The sequence below is a fragment of the Leucoraja erinacea genome, chromosome 11, assembly GCF_028641065.1.
Source record: "Leucoraja erinacea ecotype New England chromosome 11, Leri_hhj_1, whole genome shotgun sequence".
Taxonomy (NCBI): Eukaryota; Metazoa; Chordata; class Chondrichthyes; order Rajiformes; family Rajidae; genus Leucoraja; species Leucoraja erinaceus.
The window spans coordinates 46,196,323-46,214,366 of NC_073387.1; the positions used below are offsets into that span (position 1 = coordinate 46,196,323).

The 18,044-nt window shown below is 41.2% G+C and overlaps 1 protein-coding gene and 1 pseudogene across 1 annotated transcript in view; one reads left to right on the plus strand and one right to left on the minus strand.

Moving 5' to 3' along the window:
- The first annotated feature begins 726 nt into the window (after window positions 1-726).
- LOC129701378 (G-protein coupled receptor 83-like) lies at window positions 727-1,324 on the plus strand (annotated as a pseudogene).
- The window catches only part of LOC129701762 (testican-1-like), a 381,487-nt gene continuing 364,504 nt past the window's right edge, over window positions 1,062-18,044 (minus strand). The window contains exons 9-12 of the mRNA XM_055643175.1: window positions 13,946-14,167; window positions 10,740-10,802; window positions 7,635-7,772; window positions 1,062-5,853 (exon numbers count right to left, since the gene is read on the minus strand). Of these exons, the coding sequence (XP_055499150.1) occupies window positions 5,678-5,853; window positions 7,635-7,772; window positions 10,740-10,802; window positions 13,946-14,167 (599 nt within the window). The 3' untranslated portion in view covers window positions 1,062-5,677. The remainder of the gene's footprint in view (window positions 5,854-7,634; window positions 7,773-10,739; window positions 10,803-13,945; window positions 14,168-18,044) is intronic.

The window sequence follows — 18,044 nt, forward strand, 5'->3', positions numbered from 1 at the left end:
TGCATAACATTTCCATGCACAACTTTGTAAAATATTATAGCTAAAGAAGGATTATCTTAATGAAAGTAAATATCAATTTTTATCTATTTTTATATCAGGTATGCCATTAATCCAGTTTAAGACATAGGCCCATGTTTAGGTTTATTATTGTCACATGTACCGAAGCACATTGAAAAGCTTTGTTTTGAATGCTATTCAAATAGATCAGATATAACATAAAGAGATACATACAATCAGATCAACCTGAAGTACTATAGATAGGACAAAGGGGAAGATACAGAGTGCAGAATCTAGTTTTCAGCATTGTAGTGCATCAATTCCTTAAACCCTGTCACTGTCATTTATAAGCTATGAAGAAATGTGTTTAAAATCACATAAAATATCTTGTGTTTGTAACAAAATGTGGTGTATCATATTCTCACCTTTCTAATAAGGCATTTGATAACGTCCACCATGGTAGGTTGATCCAGAAAATTAAGATTGCAGTTCTGGTCGTCCCATTACAGGAAGGATGTGGAAACTTTTGGAAAGGGTGCAGAGGAGGTTTACCGGAATGATGGCTGGACTAGAGGGGATTAAGTACAAGGAGAGGTTGGACAGGTTAGGGTTGTTTTCTCTGGAATTCCAGAGGTCAGGGGAGACCTGAAGGAAGTATAGAAACTATGAGAGGCATAGGTAGGGTAGACAGTCAGAACCTTTTTCTTGGAATGGAAATATCAAATATCAATGAGTTTGTGTGTCCCAAATTTTCCAGAACTAGCGGATACGTTCTGGAAGCACCTGGATTTGGCCACATTTATTATGTTGTATGTGCTACCCCTTTTAACAATCACTATCACCTACACCACTGTTGCCAAGAAGTTATGGCTTCGCAATGCAATCGAGGATGTAACAACAGAGCAATATTTTGCACATCGACAGAAAATAAAAAAGATGATTAAAATGCTGATGATGGTTGCGGTAGTATTTGCTGTCTGTTGATTTCCACTGAACTGTTATGTTGCCCTCATACCTGGTCATATCATTCGTACCAACAATGCTCTTTATTTTGCTTTCCACTGGTTTGCCCTAAGCAGCACTTCATCTATTGCTGGCTAAATGAGAGTTTGCGTTTAGAACTTAAGTCCCTCTTAAATATAATCAGAAAAGAACGTGGAGTGCAGCAGCATATCCTCCCTTCTATGGCCCCTTCTTACAGGTAGCATGGCCAGAACAGAGTAAGTGCAAAAGGAGACAAGATCCACAGGCTCTTCGCTCAAACAGTACCCTCCAGTCAGGAAAGACAGATATTTCATCAGTTGAACCAATAGTAACGATGAGCTAAAAATGAGAGCCCTGCCGATTTCTGTCATCTTACAAGAAAGTAGTGTCATATCTAGTTCTAAAGAGTTGATCTGTCACAATGCTATTGTACAGAATATTTTTAAGCGTTATAAAACAGGTCGGCATCATTGAAAGTAATTGTTCATCAAATATCTTAAATGTGACAACTTGCATTGCTCCAAAGCATTCATCAATGTGCAATTGAAGATTAATTGCCATTGCCTAGGGAGGAGGAAGGGGAATCTGGCATTCTTACCAACCAACGACCTACACTGAAGTGGACGTATGTTAAGGGGAGACAGGATAAGAAGTTAATGTTGGTAGTACCATTAGATGCTATCGCTGTGGACTTTTTGTGTCCTCATTAATACTCTCCTGGGTGTTCCAGTTTCCCCCTAAGTGCTCCTATTTCCTCCCAAATCTCAAAGATGACGGGTGTCAGGGGCTATGGGGAGAAGGTAGGAGAATGGGGTTAGGAGGGAGAGACAGATCAGCCATGATTGAATGGCAGAGTACACTTGATGGGCTGAATGGTCTAATTCTGCTTCTATTACTTATTATGACCTTATGAGAGGGCATATTTTTAAGGTGAGACGGGCAAAGATTTATGGAGATGTGCGGATCAAGTTTTTTACTTAGTCGGTGGTGAGGCTGGAACGGCATTTAAGAGACCTGGATAGGCACATAGACATGCAGGGAATGGAGGGATATAGATCATATGCAGGCAATGTCCAGCACAGACAACAGTGGGTTATATTCTGTTCTATGTTATTTTTTCTTTGCAGCTGTAAAATTGCAGGGCCTGTCCCACTTGGGCGCCATTTGCGTGTAATTTACGCAACATAATTTACTCGTATTACGCGCGAACGGTGCGTGGTGATGCAGGCAGTGATGCGCGGTTGCGCGCGGCGCCCCAGGATTTTGGGATGTACAAAATCTTTGCCCGCCATCTGCGTGACGCGCAAATGACGCCCGTGGGACAGGCCGTTACCTTTGAAATTTTGAATTGTGCATCCAAAGGCAGAATTCTAAGACTCCTTGTGGAAGCCAAAACAGAACTCTGTCAGGGAAAACCCAGCAGATCTTGATTAGTAAGTATGAAACTTTCACATTTGTTAGAAGATCAGACTCTGCTGACATTTCTAAAGGTAAATACCAGCCATTTAGTGTACAACTGCCAGCAAAACTCTTCCCTCAACCAAAACGATCACCAAACATCTTTCATGAAGTCAATTCTATAAGACTGATCTTATTCAACAACACAAGTTTTTACCCATTGAGATTTTATTTTTAGATAAATTCCTTGCATTATATCTTGCAATAATTTATTAATCAAGTCAAAAGGTCAGTACAGCTGCAAGCTGAATCTAATCTCTGACTTCAACTCGTTAAACTCTGTATCTTGGAAAATCCTGGGAGTCTGTTACTGTGCATTACACCAGAATAAAATGTGCTAGCAAAAGTCAGAGGATGCTTATCCAATCTGCTGGAGCCAAGACAGGCAGCACTAGAGAAGCCAGGTTAATTTGAAACTAGGGTATGAAGAGGCTGCAATGTGTTTACTTAAAGTTAACAGTGTGACTGAGTACTGAAAGGACATGGTGTGCAGTGTAAGCACAGAAGGGATGAGCGTCTCATTTTCCGGTGACTGATGCAGCACTGGTTGGAGAATGGAAGGATCCGTCAGACGAAGCTGTTGATTACATGGAAAGCAGTGGCTGTAAATGGGAACTGTGTACCTGAAAGCCCATGCAGAGTCAGTTTTACTGAGCTGTTAAGCATTTTTTTTTAATGCTTTCCAAAAGAGTTGCCAGCTGAACCAGGCGTTCCCTGGAGCAAGTTTAACATTGCTTCTCAGGATATCACATGTCACTGTGGCCTTGTAGTCCCTGAAGCAGTCACTTGCCAGAATACCCTGCATTCTGCAGCTGTTCAAGATAACCCGAGATGGGTATTAACTTTTGACCTTGCCAGCAATCTCCACGATCCATTAATGAAGTATAAAAAATGTTACGTGTCAGATTCCAGGTAATTGGCCACATAAACATCACAATTAATAAAGGGGCCTAATTGGCGAGTTTAGAAGAGTTTAGAAGAGTTTGAAAAAAGTGTCATGTTGAAGACCTCCATTGACTATGTAGAAGACCTCCTTCGACTATGTTGAAGACTAGTTTCGGGAAAATTGGACACCGAATATTGGAGAGTGAAGACGACCTCCCTTCGACTATGTTGAAGACTATCTACGACTACCTTCGACTACCCTCGATTACCTACGAATAACATGCCGACCTACTACAACCTACTTCGACTAAACCTACGAGTGAAAAAAATATCGATTTTTTCCATGGCGACCTTTTTTTACTCGCGGGCATTTTTCAGCATGATGAAAAATAAGCCGTGACTTAGCTGGGCCTCGAGCACGCGGGGACTACTCGAGCATGAAGGAGAGTTACAAAGGCCTCCTAGGTCCTCGTCTCGACTACGCTGCGAGTATGAGTCGAGGGAAAAATTTTCTAAACTCACCAATTAGGTTACCGCAGTGGGACAGCCCCTTATCTGTGTCATGAGTCCTGAACCTGACTGCAGAAGCCAATTCGCCTACATTTATTCTGCCAGAGAAGAAGGCACACAATGCCATTGAACACCATGCTGCAGCACATTGAATTCGCCCCCTGCCGGTGGGGCTCTGGAACTATGGCCCGGCTGAAGTAAGCGGAACCATTCCCATTGCTGACCTCCAATGCCGGCGGCCTAGGCGGACCGTTCTGGTCCCGTTGGACTCCTCCCAGACGCCCGCCCACCCTACCACATTTCTGGCAGATTTGGCAAATCTCAGGTCAGTGGGGGTCGGCTTGGTAGTCCTGCCGGGAATGCAGAGCATCAGCCCCACAGGCAGCCACCGATCTGACCTTCCTAAGGACGTCTGAGGGCAACACGTTAACCATTGCCCTGGGCTGGCCGTGCAGGAAATGCAAGCTTCGCTGTATTTCATACTTGTTTTATTTAAGTATCTAGCAATCCCTGGTGCTGTAAGAGACACGGGATGGGTATAATTAGTGGGTCAGAGATCTATTGTATCATCATTACCTGATCTCTGTTGATCTGGCAAAAGGGATAATATGACAGGGCTCTGGAACCAAGGGTGCCGGGCAATCAGTGGCAGACCTGTATTGTCTGGGGGGTGAGAATGTGGGAATCATTGTGCCATCTATGGAATGCTAAGAATCTAATTATATACTATTTCAATGTAATCTTCGAAGCCTGGCACTTTCAATTTTCAGCATTAAAGATACAGAAAAAAATTATGAAGATAAATAATTGCTCAGGCAGAACAAAATTACTAGTATTGTTTCTTCTGTTAGAGAGAACAATATCAAGGAATAAAAGTCTTCTAATGAAGGATTTATCATTACATGCTCACCCTAGCATTAGCCCCTTTTGCACATAATGTAGAAGGTATGATCCTCACAGGAGAATCAGATTTTAATTACATTTTCTTTCTCAATGAGCTCTGTTTACACGCCTTTTACACGGGTAGGGGCAGATAACAGAATTCCAATAATGTGGCTCCAGTAATATAATTAGGATAGTACAAAATGATATGTAGGCCTCTATTACTGGGCAGGTAGATAGAATTATTCTATTGTCTTCCCGCTGAAACTAAATTGAATTTCCGCTTCATCAGCGATTATTAGCTCTGCCCAAGTAAATAGTTTAAAAATAATTCCTTCAAAAATTGGGGGCAATATCCTTGACTTTTATTATGCAGTTGCTTGTTCATTGTTATCACTTATGGCTTTAATAGCGACACCAAACTCTCATGTTCAGCTCAATGTGACGCTACAGGGTCCTGGCTGTAGTGGTGAGGTTAATGATGGGGTTTCATACTTCAATGGAACATATATCTATGTAAAGGTTTTTTACTAGCACAAGTAAAATATTCCAGTTACGATAAATTAGTTTTTGTTGAGATTATCTTTTTCTGCCTAAGAATTGATGTTAAGAAAGCTCCATAGTCTAGGTTTAAATTATTTAGAAAAACATTGAATGTTACAGATTATTTAATGTGAATGGATTTCATTGTACTGCTCATTTTCAGGAGTCCTGCTGTAAATCTGAACATTAACTTTCTTTTGTGGAGGTACACATGTCAAAATGGAGTTTGCTACCGAGCATGCTCAACAGATGTACTAAATGGTCCCAGTTAGATCAACATTTTATATCTACAAGTTATTTTTGTTTAGTTTTATCTCAGATGCAACATATCCTCAGTACTGTGAACAAACCGAGGTAAGAATGAATTAGAGCAGTGTGCAAAATATGACAGTTCAGGGTAGCAATACAATAAATACAACTACCAAATATAGCCAATGTCATCATCTTTGTCATCTTCACTATCTTCATCATCTTCATTGCCACCACCCTCTGGTACTTTCTCTTCCTTTTGAGTTTCTCTATCATCTTCCTGGTCATCAGTCAAAACATGGAGCCCACCACTGCCAAAATCACCAGAGGTCTCCTGATCTTCTTCTGAAAGTAAAAGAATAAATCCTCAACTCAAACAAATCCTGTTTATATCGTATAGACATCAGCATGAGTTTTACATTAACCTGGAATGTTTAATAGTAGAAACACAAGAGACTGCAGATGTTGAAATCTTGAAAAGAACACAGTGCTGGAGGAACTCAGCAGGTGAAGCAATGTATAGGGAGCAAATGGGCAGGTGACATTTTGGGTCAAGACCCGGTCTGAAGAAGGGTCCTGACCAAAAACGTCACTTGCCCATTCCTTTCCCATATGTTGTTTGACCCGTTGAGTTCCTCGAGCACTTGATGTTTAATGCTACTAGTTTTCATCATTGTAGTCAGCTGAAAGAAAATATTCAGAAACTAACAAGAGTAAATGCCCCTGTCCCACTTAGGAAACCTGAACGGAAACTTTGCGCCCCACCCAAGGTTTCCGTGCGGTTCCTGGAAGTTGCAGGTGGTTGCCGGAGGTTGCAGGTAGTGGAAGCAGGTAGGAAGTCTGACAAAAACCTCCGGGAACAGCATGGTAACCTTGGGTGGGGCGCAAAGTCTCCAGAGGTTTCCGTTCAGGTTTCCTAAGTGGGACAGGGGCATAATAAACAATCAAGCAACTGAAACACTGTCGAGTACTGATGTGGGGCAGAGAGTTCAGAGATGAGGATGAGAGCTCTACGATTCTTAGAATGATCCAATGAAGTCTGTCCAACTGAAACAGATGCCAGCAGGAGTGTTTTGACTGTTCTGGGTGCATGTGATGGATTGTGGGGGAGGACACATGCCAGGGCCACAGAGGAGCGTGTCGGGGGATGGTTCAAGTAATATCCCCGCCCCTCTCACCCATCTCTCCCACTATATATTACTTGTAATATTAAATCTAGCTGTTTTCATTTTTTTTGGTGATCCACTCATTTCTGGGCTTTCAAAAATTAGTGGAGGAATGCGTAATAAAATTGATAAAAGCAACATAAATCATTTTTTATGCTGCATTGGCGACAGGGTGGTGTTGCTGCCTTACAGCGGCAGAACTCCGGTTCGATCCTGATGATGGGTGCTGTCTGTACAGAGTTTGTACCTTCTCCCCATGGGTTTTCTCCGGGTGGTCCGGTTTCTTCCCACACTACAAAGACATGCAGGTTTGTAGACTAATTGGCTTGGTTAAATTATCCCTAGTGTGTGTAGGATAGTGTTAGTGTGTAGGGATCGCTGGTTGGCGTGGAGACTGTGTAGGGAAGGGCCCGTTTCTGCGCTGTATCTCTATAAACTACAAACAAAATTACATCCACTCCCTTTGAAAAGTGCAGACCTTAGATAAAAAATATCGGAGAGACATATAGTGTACAGTATGTCTTTACTATCAGCAACTACAAACAAATCATTAAATCACTGCCATAGAGGCATATGATCATTTTGTAGAACATGGTTGCTCACATTCCAGAGATTCTGTGCTTCTCTTGATTCTCTTGTCTATTCAAGTTCACACCGTGAGATTTAACATGCTTTTAATGATGAGTCAGATTTTAGTTACCCCGTCCTTCTCATAAAATTGTTCTTCAACGCGTGTGACTAAAATCAGTGAATTGAGCTCAGTGAAACATCCCATCCAGGTCTGATTAATGAGAATTCTGCCTTTGTCGGAAGGTGATAAATCCCATTATGGTGAAAAGATTCATCTCACAGATTGCTTCCTGACCTGCGGCTGGCAAAATATTTGAAGAGCACCTCATTCCTTTGTTAGCTCATGAAAACAGCCCACGAAGACACCGGCTTTACTTTGGTTAGTCTTACCACAGATAGGAGTCCCTTGTATCCGCGAGCCTACTATTTCATTTCCATATCTGTCGACACACCAGCACTGCCCTGTGCTGCTGCGGCATTGGATTGGTTTGTAATACCCATCCTCGGTGCATCTCGGTACATAAATACCTAAATTTAATCACAAACAACAAGAAAATAGTGTTACTAATGTGTAGGAAGGATCTGCAGATGTTGGTTTACACAGAAGAAGATAGACACAAAATGCTGGATAGAAGGGTCTGAAGAAGAGTCTCGACCCGAAACGTCACCCATTCCTTCTATCCAGAGACGCTGCCTGTCCCACTGAGTTACTCCAGCATTTTGTGTCTATCTGCGGTGTTACTATTGTTTAGTTAACTATTTCTGAAGACCATTACATCACCGTGTAGCTATTTTTACTTCAGGTTTCATATAACGACACATTTCCCACTGCCTTGCTGGGGAGAATCGAGATTGATTGCCAGGCGTGAAAAAATGATCAAAATGAAGAGCATAAAGATATATCGCAGAGTGAAAGCTGATGAATGATCGACTGCACGAGGCAGTCCACGAATGGAATTACCAGTGAAGTGGCCTGAGGATGGGCTGGGCAGGCGAGCTATTAGAAAAGATCTGTGAACGCAGACTCTGACAAAGATCAATAGACTCTCTCTGTCCTTGATGAGATTGGCAAACGAGTACTCCATATGACAAGGGAGTAACCAGGGTACATTTAAGTGGATGTAAGACGTTGGAAGGAGGATTAATTGAGAGGACAGAGTTTTCATGAGAGCTGTGATTTAACATAGAAAGGTTTACCTGGCAAAATAGATATTGCTAAATATTGAATCAAGGAATAATACTTGTTTGGAGGAGTTCATTCAGGAGAGGACTGAAGGAACATATGCTATTTTTAATATTGTTAGGTAAGTTTTACGTTGTTTCGTTAAATGGTGATTTAACAATGAATTACTTCAATTTTTCAATTAATCCTCACCTTGGAGCCTGTCTGTGTGGAGATTGCACGCTTTCCCTGTGCCCATGTGGATTTCCCCCTGATGTTCTAGTTTCCTCCTGCATCCTAAAGATGTGTGCGTTTGTAGGTTAATTGGCCTCTGTAAATGCTCCCAGTGGGTGGGGAGTGGATGTGAAAATGAAATAAGTTTTCAATTCCTTTTTCTCCCCCAAGGCTGTTGACTCATAATGGCTCCAGTTGTAGGTTGCCAAGACACCATTACGTACATGAGTTGTTCAGCAAATGTCAATCTATATCATGTCCTTTATTTTTTGGTGGTTACTTGTATTTCAAGAATTTGGTGATGTGGGGAACCTAATCCTAATCAAGTGTAATTTCCCTAACTATGGGATGCTAAGATTAATGGATCCTTTCTGCCATCAAATTTTGAATAACTAAGGATGCCCAGTTGATGTATATGTCAAGTCACCATTCACTAATCTGATGGACCCCTTCCATCCAACAAAACTACCAGAGTGTAGAAATTAAACCCATTTGCAATATTTCTGTGAAGCAGATTTACCACAGACAGATTGTGTCATGCTAATGTCTAGCATCAGTTGTAGACTTTAATGCTACCACAGGTTGTGCAACACCCATTCCCTCCACCTCTGGCATAAGTTTGAGTTAGGCTACCGGGATGCACGACGGCAGAAGGCTCCCAGGATGTGCTGTGGAGCCGAACGACCAGCGGGTGGGCCTCCGTGAGCAACCTGGCTGGGTTGAATAGGAGAACGAACAGGGACCTGGCGACTGCCTGTGGTCAGGGGCAGCGGGAGGCCTGGTTCACCGCTGCGAGAAGATAAGATTCTACTAAGAACATTTGAAACTTTGTCGGTGCCAGAAATGTGGCAACTCATTGTGTGCTGCCTAGAATGTATCTGCTGTATGAGTTTACCGGATTGTATGCAAAAACAAATAATTTCACTATATCTAAGTACATGTGACAATAATGTATCATTGAATAAAGTATCATTGACAGAGTGTTCTTTCACAGAAAATCTGGGAGCGCATTGTACGTGGATTGGCAATGAAATGACAGTTAAACATTGTGCACTGCAACCTTGACATCTTGTATAGAGCATCTGCCACTACAGTTAAACATGGTCAGCAGTGGAGTAAATGTAATTCACCTTTTACTGATCGCAACTACTTAGAGCAAATCAATTCTTAGTTGCTTGCTATGATTACCGGGCACTTAATCAGACCATATCTCAGTTGGGGTGCAGGAGTCCACTGGACCAGTCACACACTGTAATCCCAGACATAAAAATAGAAGTCCTACATCCTTCTCCTTCATGTTCACCTTGACAGCTTTTTCATTAAGCTGCATGGAACTTACTTTAGTTTAGCTTAGAGATCCGGCCCTTCGGCCCACCATGTCCAGCCCAACCAGCGATCAACTGTTCACACTAGTTCTTTGTCATCCCACTTTCACCCCCACTTCCTACACATTAGGGGCAATTTAAAGAGGTCAATTAACTTACACACGTGCATATCTTTGGGATGTGGGAGGAAACTGGAGCACCTGGAGGATACCCACACGGGAGATTGAGTGGGTGTTAGCACTAGCTAAAGTATATATTCAGCATTTTTTAATACTGAGATCCAATTATTAGGCGTTTAGATTGTGCTGAGATGTATTATGTTTCGGAATATCAGCTTCACCATTTTTCCCATTGAAGAGCAATCATGTATGCCAGTGATTGTTTCCGTAAAGAGCATATCGAGGGAAAACGAGGGGCCAGAGATATAATGGGAGAAACAGAGGTCAGAACCATTTGTAATTTTCAATGCAACTGGCAGTTTTAGAAATGACGCAAAATTGTTGCAATTCAGTATTGATAATTAGAAGAAATGTTTAATACCGTGAACCATGCAGCCATATGATCAATTTTTAATTACTGGGATGTTCCTGCATTCCACATACTAATCGCGTGGCAGAAGAAAATTGTAATTTGAAACTAATGGTATACGTGTTTCACTTTAGAAAATATTTCCAACAAGTCCCTTTCCAATAAATGAATGAAATTTTCTAACCATACACTGTTATCTAATCAATCAATCATACTATAAAGAACTCATCAGACTTTAGTGCTTACCTAAAAGATGTTTCGCTCTGCTCTGCCTTTGAATCTTATTAATTTCTGCTTGACATGGGAGACCTGAAAAAGAATTGAATAGTTTAGTCAGTCTCTATAGGCCAGGGCTAATATCCTCATGATTGACCCTTGCATAGGCAGTACCAAATTTCATTGTACACCTGACCTCACAAGGCAATATCTTTTTGCACAAGACTGAACTACATTCAATGAAAAATATGTAAAATGTTGACGTTTCAACCCTCTGAACCGAATGGATGAGTTGCAGTGACAGATGTTACCTCTACTGAAAATTTGCATGAAGCCATAAATCACTGAGATTAAAGCTATTTTATTCTATAGTTTAAAGCTCAACATTTTAAATCGACTGTCACTGACCATTATGAAGTTGTGATTGCATAAACCGCTCTCTAATGATGGGCGATTGATCTTTCATCATTATGATACTTGGAAGTGCAATTAGATAGTACGGAGTAGCATTTATCAAAAATTAACTTGTCAAACCAAAATGGAAATATTCACAGCCATTATTAAGCATTGACTATCTTTAAACAGTCCTATACTTGAAGCTAAATTATATACACAATGGTAACAGTTGAGTGTTGACCATAATCAGAGGGTCTAAAATTGTGTGGGCAATTCCTTCCAAGCCAGTAAAATGTGAATGTCGATTCTACATTATCTATCCAGGAGACAGATATGCATTAATTAATATGGTGTATTTAAAAAAAATAGTTCACTGTGTAAAACAAAGGCAAAATACTAAAAGGACTCAGCTGGCAAGAAAGCATTGACGGGACTGAATTAATGCATCAAGGCATCAAACTGAATCCTTAATGCATTTTCTATCTTTTTACAGATATGGCCTGATCCGCTGAGTATTTTTCCTCTTTCTATTACGCAACTTTGTGGATTTTTTTTGTAAAACTGCAGTGGTTTTAATCAAAAGGAACGCACGTGTTAAAATCACATCGCTATGCTTTGTCTCAGAGTGGCTGTGATGTTCAGATGTTGACAGACATATTATCATATTGCAAGCCCATTAACTCCCACATTATGTTACTAGTTTCACTTTCCGTGGAGTCTCTGACATGGAACTCGGGACTAATGGCATGAAAGGCCATTTATAATAGCATAGGTTTCTGCTGCCAAACAATCAAAAGGCCATTTATTATAAATATACGTTTCTTCTGCCAATCATCAACTTTACCCTCCAGTTAAGGAACTACTTATAGATTTCACCATTTGATTTTCCATTGCTAATTTCAGCCTTATCAGACTCTGTTCATGACTAGCCAGGTGAAAGTAGCTCAGAAAATTCCACTTAGTTTATTTGGCCGATTAATTCTCTAACCAGGAGCAGCAAAGGCCTTCTTCCTCCTTGATTGATTCTGGTAGAGGAAGTTTATCTTAACAGACTTCTAAAATTCCTTGCCTTTTCTGTGTTGTGAAATAGAGTACCTGACAATAAACATCTCAATAAACATAACCAAACATAACCACATCCCTGTGACTTCACTGCAGATTTACTACTTTCTACTACATGGAATACCCTTTAGAATACCCTTTTTTATTGAACTTATTTTTGTTGTTTACAATAGTGTCTACTGAGTACTGTGTATACATGGCTTTTGTGCTGCTGTGAGTAAGAATTTCATGGTACTGTTTCAGGACATATGACAATTAAATACTCTTAGTAGAGGAATGACATCCCTGTGGGACCTTACTTCCAATTAGATGGATTATATCTCCGTCCCCACACACTCCACTCCATCCACAGAAGGTACAGTGATTTTCCTGGATTACCGCCTTATCCAAAGTGCTGGCCTTGATGGACCACAACCGTGCAGTATTATTCCTTACAGAATCCTCCCTGAGAACCACCTTCCAGGAGTGCTGAAGAAGAGCCTCGACTCAAAACGTCCTATCCATGTTCTCCAGAGATACTGCCTGACCCGCTGAGTTGCTCCAGCACTTTGTGTCCTTTTGAGTATTAACCAGATTCTGCAGTTCCTTGTTTCTACACCTTCCAGGAGTGTCTGGCTAGACCTGTTAACTGTCGCGATATTCCACTTTCATAAGGAACAGACTTCTCATAGGCACTGTTCTTTGGCTTTCCATGTCCCTATGACTCACTCGGAGTCCTCGCCCAGTTTCATTTTCATCCCATCCATTTTCAACTCTCACAGGTTGAAACGTTTGGCCCATCTTGTCTCTATGTCTGTTTCACTCTTCCTCCATACTCTTCCTTTCTCAGGCTACTCTTGTGAACTCTCCCACTTCTTTACCAAGCATAAAAATAGATGGATTAAGGAAGAAGTATCAAACATTACAGTGATTATTCCATAACAAGATAAAAGTTTGCGTTTATTGTCACACCTAACCAACTAAGGCACAGTGAAATTTGAGTTACCATGCAGCCATACTAAGTGAAAAGATCACAATACACACATAAAATAAAATTTAACATAAACATCCACCACAGTGGAATCAACATTCCTCACTGTGATGGAAGGCAATAAAGTTCAGTCATCTTCCCTCTTTGTTCACCGTGGTCGGGGCCTTGAACCCTCCACACTTGCCGTTGCTGATGGTCCGATGTCCAGGCCCTCTTGTCGGGATGATCGAAACTCCGGCGTCGGGACGGATTGGAACATTCCGTGGCATGGAGCTCCCGAGTCGGCCACTTCTTACCGGAGACCGTGTGCTTCACGGTGTTAAAATCCACAGGCCCCGCGATCCTCGGCAAAGGATCCTCGGCTCCAGGATGGTAAGTCCGCGCCGCGCCCACTGCTTGAAGCTCCAGGCCGGTCTCCAGGAAAGGCCCCACCAATCCAAGTTGTTAGGCCGGGGGGGGGGGGGGGGGGGGGGGGGGCGGAGACGCGAAATGGGGAAAATCGCATATCCGTCGAAGTAAGTGACTGAAAAAGTTTCCCCGTATTTGCCCTCCACATAAACATTGAACCATATTTAAGATATATTTAAAATAATTTAAAAAAGAGAAGGGAAGCGACAGGCTGTTGGCGAGGCGGCATTTATGGGCGCCACTAGGTGTAACAAGGCAGGTTACCACCTCCACTCCCCCCCACCCCCCCCCCCCCTCCAAAACCTATTATTCCTTTAGCTCTAACACAAAAGAAAAACATGAGGAATAACACCTTCCATATCCAAATGTATTAAAAAATATATTTTGTGGAAAGACTTACCTCCCTGCCTCTGGAAACAGTAGCACCATTCATTGTTTGAAAGTTTTCCATCTCTAAATGTGTCACAGGAGTTGAAAAGTGGTTTAATACACTGCTCGTACTTGTCAAGGTAAATGGTGCCCAGCTCTGACTGGTCCAGCAAGAGGTCATAGTTCATGTCCAGCTTGTTAAATATCCAGCCTAAGGAATCCTTGCAGATCGGTAGAATGCTGGTGTCAAATCCTATGGGGAAAAAATGGCCAAATAATTTTCAATGTACACCACCAAGAGCAAGAATTCAGAAATAGGATGAAAATCTGAACTAAAGTGACTCAACCATTTCACTTTGCTGTAACTGAGTGCAAGCAAAGATAGACACAAAAGGCTGGAGTAACTCAGCGGGTCAGGCAGCATCTCTGGAGAAAAGGAATAGGTGATGCTTCGGGTCGAGTTTGAACAAGCGTATCGGATCGAAACGTTACCTGTTCTTTTTCTCCAGAGATGCTGTCTGATCCGCTGAGTTATTCCAAATATTTGTTTCTATATTCAGTTTAAACCAGCATCTACAGTTCCTTCCTACACTGAGTGCAAGCACACTAGTGTAGGAGATATATTAGGATCCCAGCCAGCACACATGTTCATAGCAGCTTTCAATCATAATTTAACTAAATAGTTTCATGCCTTCATTGCATAGTCAAATAAGATATTAATAACACGGATAATACCACAGCTGTCTTTTCAACCGGCAATTCCATAAGGAAAATAAATTGCTTAATTTAGTTAGTTTCTTGATGTCTATAAAATGTAATTATTTTTTATATGCCAGTACTTTAACTCCTTGATTAATCAATTATTTCCTCATTAATTATGGTTAATCAAAACTAAAATTGAAAGTTGCAACTCTGAATATATTTTGACTGCATTTCATTTTGATAATATTTTCGAGGGCACATTAAGTAAAAGTTGCCTCATCCATAAATGGTTTTAAAATATTGTAAAATATGGTAGATATGATTCAGCCGTAAATTAAAGGATTCCAAAGAACTATTATTTTGCGAGGCTATACATAACCTGCAGCAGGAAAATTATAGGATTTAATCTGTAACCATTTCCCATTTACCAATCTAACTATAATCATCATTGCTTCCTCCTTGAAACTATCGTGAAGACAGTAAGCAGCGACATCATTATAACATTTCTTGACTTTCTCCCCACAAATTGTACCATTCTGAAAATTTCTCTAAGGATTTTGAAGAATTGCATGCCTTAAAGGCATTTGAAAATTTTGTATAGCTCTTAAAACATCCATCAATACGTTTCATAATTACAAATTTATAAAAATCCATCATTGGACAATTAAAAATCATAGAGCTGTACAGTAAGGAAACAGGCCCTTCGGCCCACCTTGTCCATGCCAACCAAGCTTGCATAGTGGGATAGTCCCATTTTCCTGCATGTGGCCCATAGCCCACTAAACCCTTCGTATCCCCATCTATCCAAATGCCTTTTAAAAGTCGTAATTATATCTAGCTTCCTCTGGCAGCTCATTCCAGATATAGACTACTCTCAGTGAAAAACATAGAAACATAGCAAATAGGTGCAGGAGTAGGCCATTCGGCCCTTCGAGCCTGCACCGCCATGCAATATGATCATGGCTGATCATCCAACTCAGTATTCTGTACCTGCCTTCTCTCCATACCCCCTGATCCCTTTAGCCACAAGGGCCACATCTAACCCTCTTAAATATAGCCAATGAACTGGCCTCAACTGGCTTCTGTGGCAGAGAATTCCAGAGATTCACCACTCTCTGTGTGAAAAATGTTTTCCTCATCTCGGTCCTAAAAGATTTCCCCCTTATCCTTAAACTGTGACCCCTTGTTCTGGACTTCCCCAACATCGAGAACAATCTTCCTGCATCTAGCCTGTCCAAACCCTTAAGAATTTTGTAAGTTTCAATAAAGGTCCCCTCTCAATCTTCTAAATTCTAGCGAGTAGCGAAAAAGTTTCCTCTGAATTCTCTCTCACCATAAGCCTATATCCTTGAGTTTTAGAATTATCTATCCTGAAACAAAACTGTGCGCATTCACTTTATCAATGCCCTTCATGTTCTGGTACACCTCACTTAGGTCACCCCTCAGCCTTCTATGCGCCATCGAAAAAAGTCCCAGCCTAATCAACCTCTCTCTATTACTCAAACCAGCAAGTCCAAGCCATCCTAGAATATTCCTTCTGACTTATATCAACTGACATCCTTCCTATGGCTGGGTGATCCGAACAACAAACAACACTGTAATCCAAGTATGGTTTCATCACCAATTACACATGCATCATGATGTGCCAACGTTTGTACTTGATACCCTCCCCAATAAAGGCAAGCATGCCAAATGTCTTCTTCACCTGATGCACTACTTTTAAGGAACCATGCACATGTACTCCGAGATCTCTCTTTGTTGCAACACCAGGCTCTACTATTTGCTGTGCAAGTCCTTTCCTTGTTTTACATACCAAAGTGGAACATCTGACACTAGTCAGAGTTAAATTCTATTTGCCATTCCTTGGCCCACCTTCCCAACTGGCCTTGATCCTGTTATAAACTTAAATATCCTTGCTCACTATGCACTATACTGTTTATTTTGATGTAATCCGCAAATTTATTAACAATGTTATCCAAATTGTTAATAGTGATAACAAACGGCAGTGGATCCAGCACTGATCCCTGCAGCATTCCACTAGTCACAGGCTTCCATTCAGAACAATGACAGTTAGCTAGCTCATCTTGGATTCCGTGCGATCTAACCTTCCAGACTAGCACACCATGTGTGACCTTGTCAATGGCCTTGCTAAAGTCCACATAGATATCATCCACTGCCCTGCCCGAAACAATTCTCTTGGTGACCTCTACATAAAACAGTAACTGATTTTTTATAAAAAAATGACACAAAATGCTGGAGTAACTCAATGGGTCAGGCAGCATCTCTGGATAACACGGTTAGGTGACGTTTCAGTTCGGGACCCTTCTTCAGACTGATTGAAACTGTGTCAGTTTGAAGGTCATGTGATAGGAGTAGAATTAGGCTATTCGGCACATCAAGTCTACTCCGCCATTCAATCATGGCTAATCTATCTCTCTCTCTCCTAACCCATTCTCCTGCCTTCTCCCCTCTGACACTTGTACTAATTACAAATCTATCTACCTCTGCCTTAAAAATAGCCACTGACTTGCCCTCTGCAGCCAAGAAGGGTCTTGACCTAAAACATCATCTACCCATGTTCCCGTGAGATTTCGTGGATACAGGTGGGGGTGGGGGTTTGCTGGGGGAGAGAAGGAGAGAAGGGTCGATACAGCGTAGGTGATAAGCAGAGAACGAAAGATTGCAGAGTGGAACCGAACGAGGGGTCGTGCTACAGATTTAAGTATCTGCGGTCTCTTGTGCCTCCAATAATTGAGGCCTTTCACAGATCCTCATACAACACCTGTAATCACTTCCCTCTATTTCACGACCGTTACTGCTTCTGTCATCCACCACCTAACCAATCTAATTTTCAATTCAGTAATTTATTACCAATTCTATGCATATTAATTTCAGTTATTAACTCTTTTGAATGACTTCTGGGAATCAATATAAACCATGCCCATATGGTATCTTAGTAATTTGCCCTAGAAATATTTAATGCATTAAAAATGACATGCACATGGAAAATCTATGTTGACTTGCTCTAATCAGCTCAAATTTCTCCAAACGCTCACTCGCGATGCCCTCAATTATAGATTCCACTAACTTACTCACAACAGATGTTTGACTAACAGGCCTATAATTTCCTGGCTTCTCTCTCTCACCTTTATTAAATAATGGAATTATATTTTCAATTTTGCAGAGTAAAAGGATAATTGCAGCATCAAAATATTAAGAAGATTATGGAAAAAGCATTTGCAAAAGCCAAAAACATTCACTATTATTCGGAACAACCAATTTCAAAACCTTTCATTAACTTCCCTAAAATTTTGAAGCAGAGAAAATTAAGATGCATGTCTCAATTGCTTGGAACAAGGGCATGGGTGTGGAGTTGAGAAAACGTTTGGGATCGCTGGACATTATCAGCAGGTCAGGCAACTTGAAAC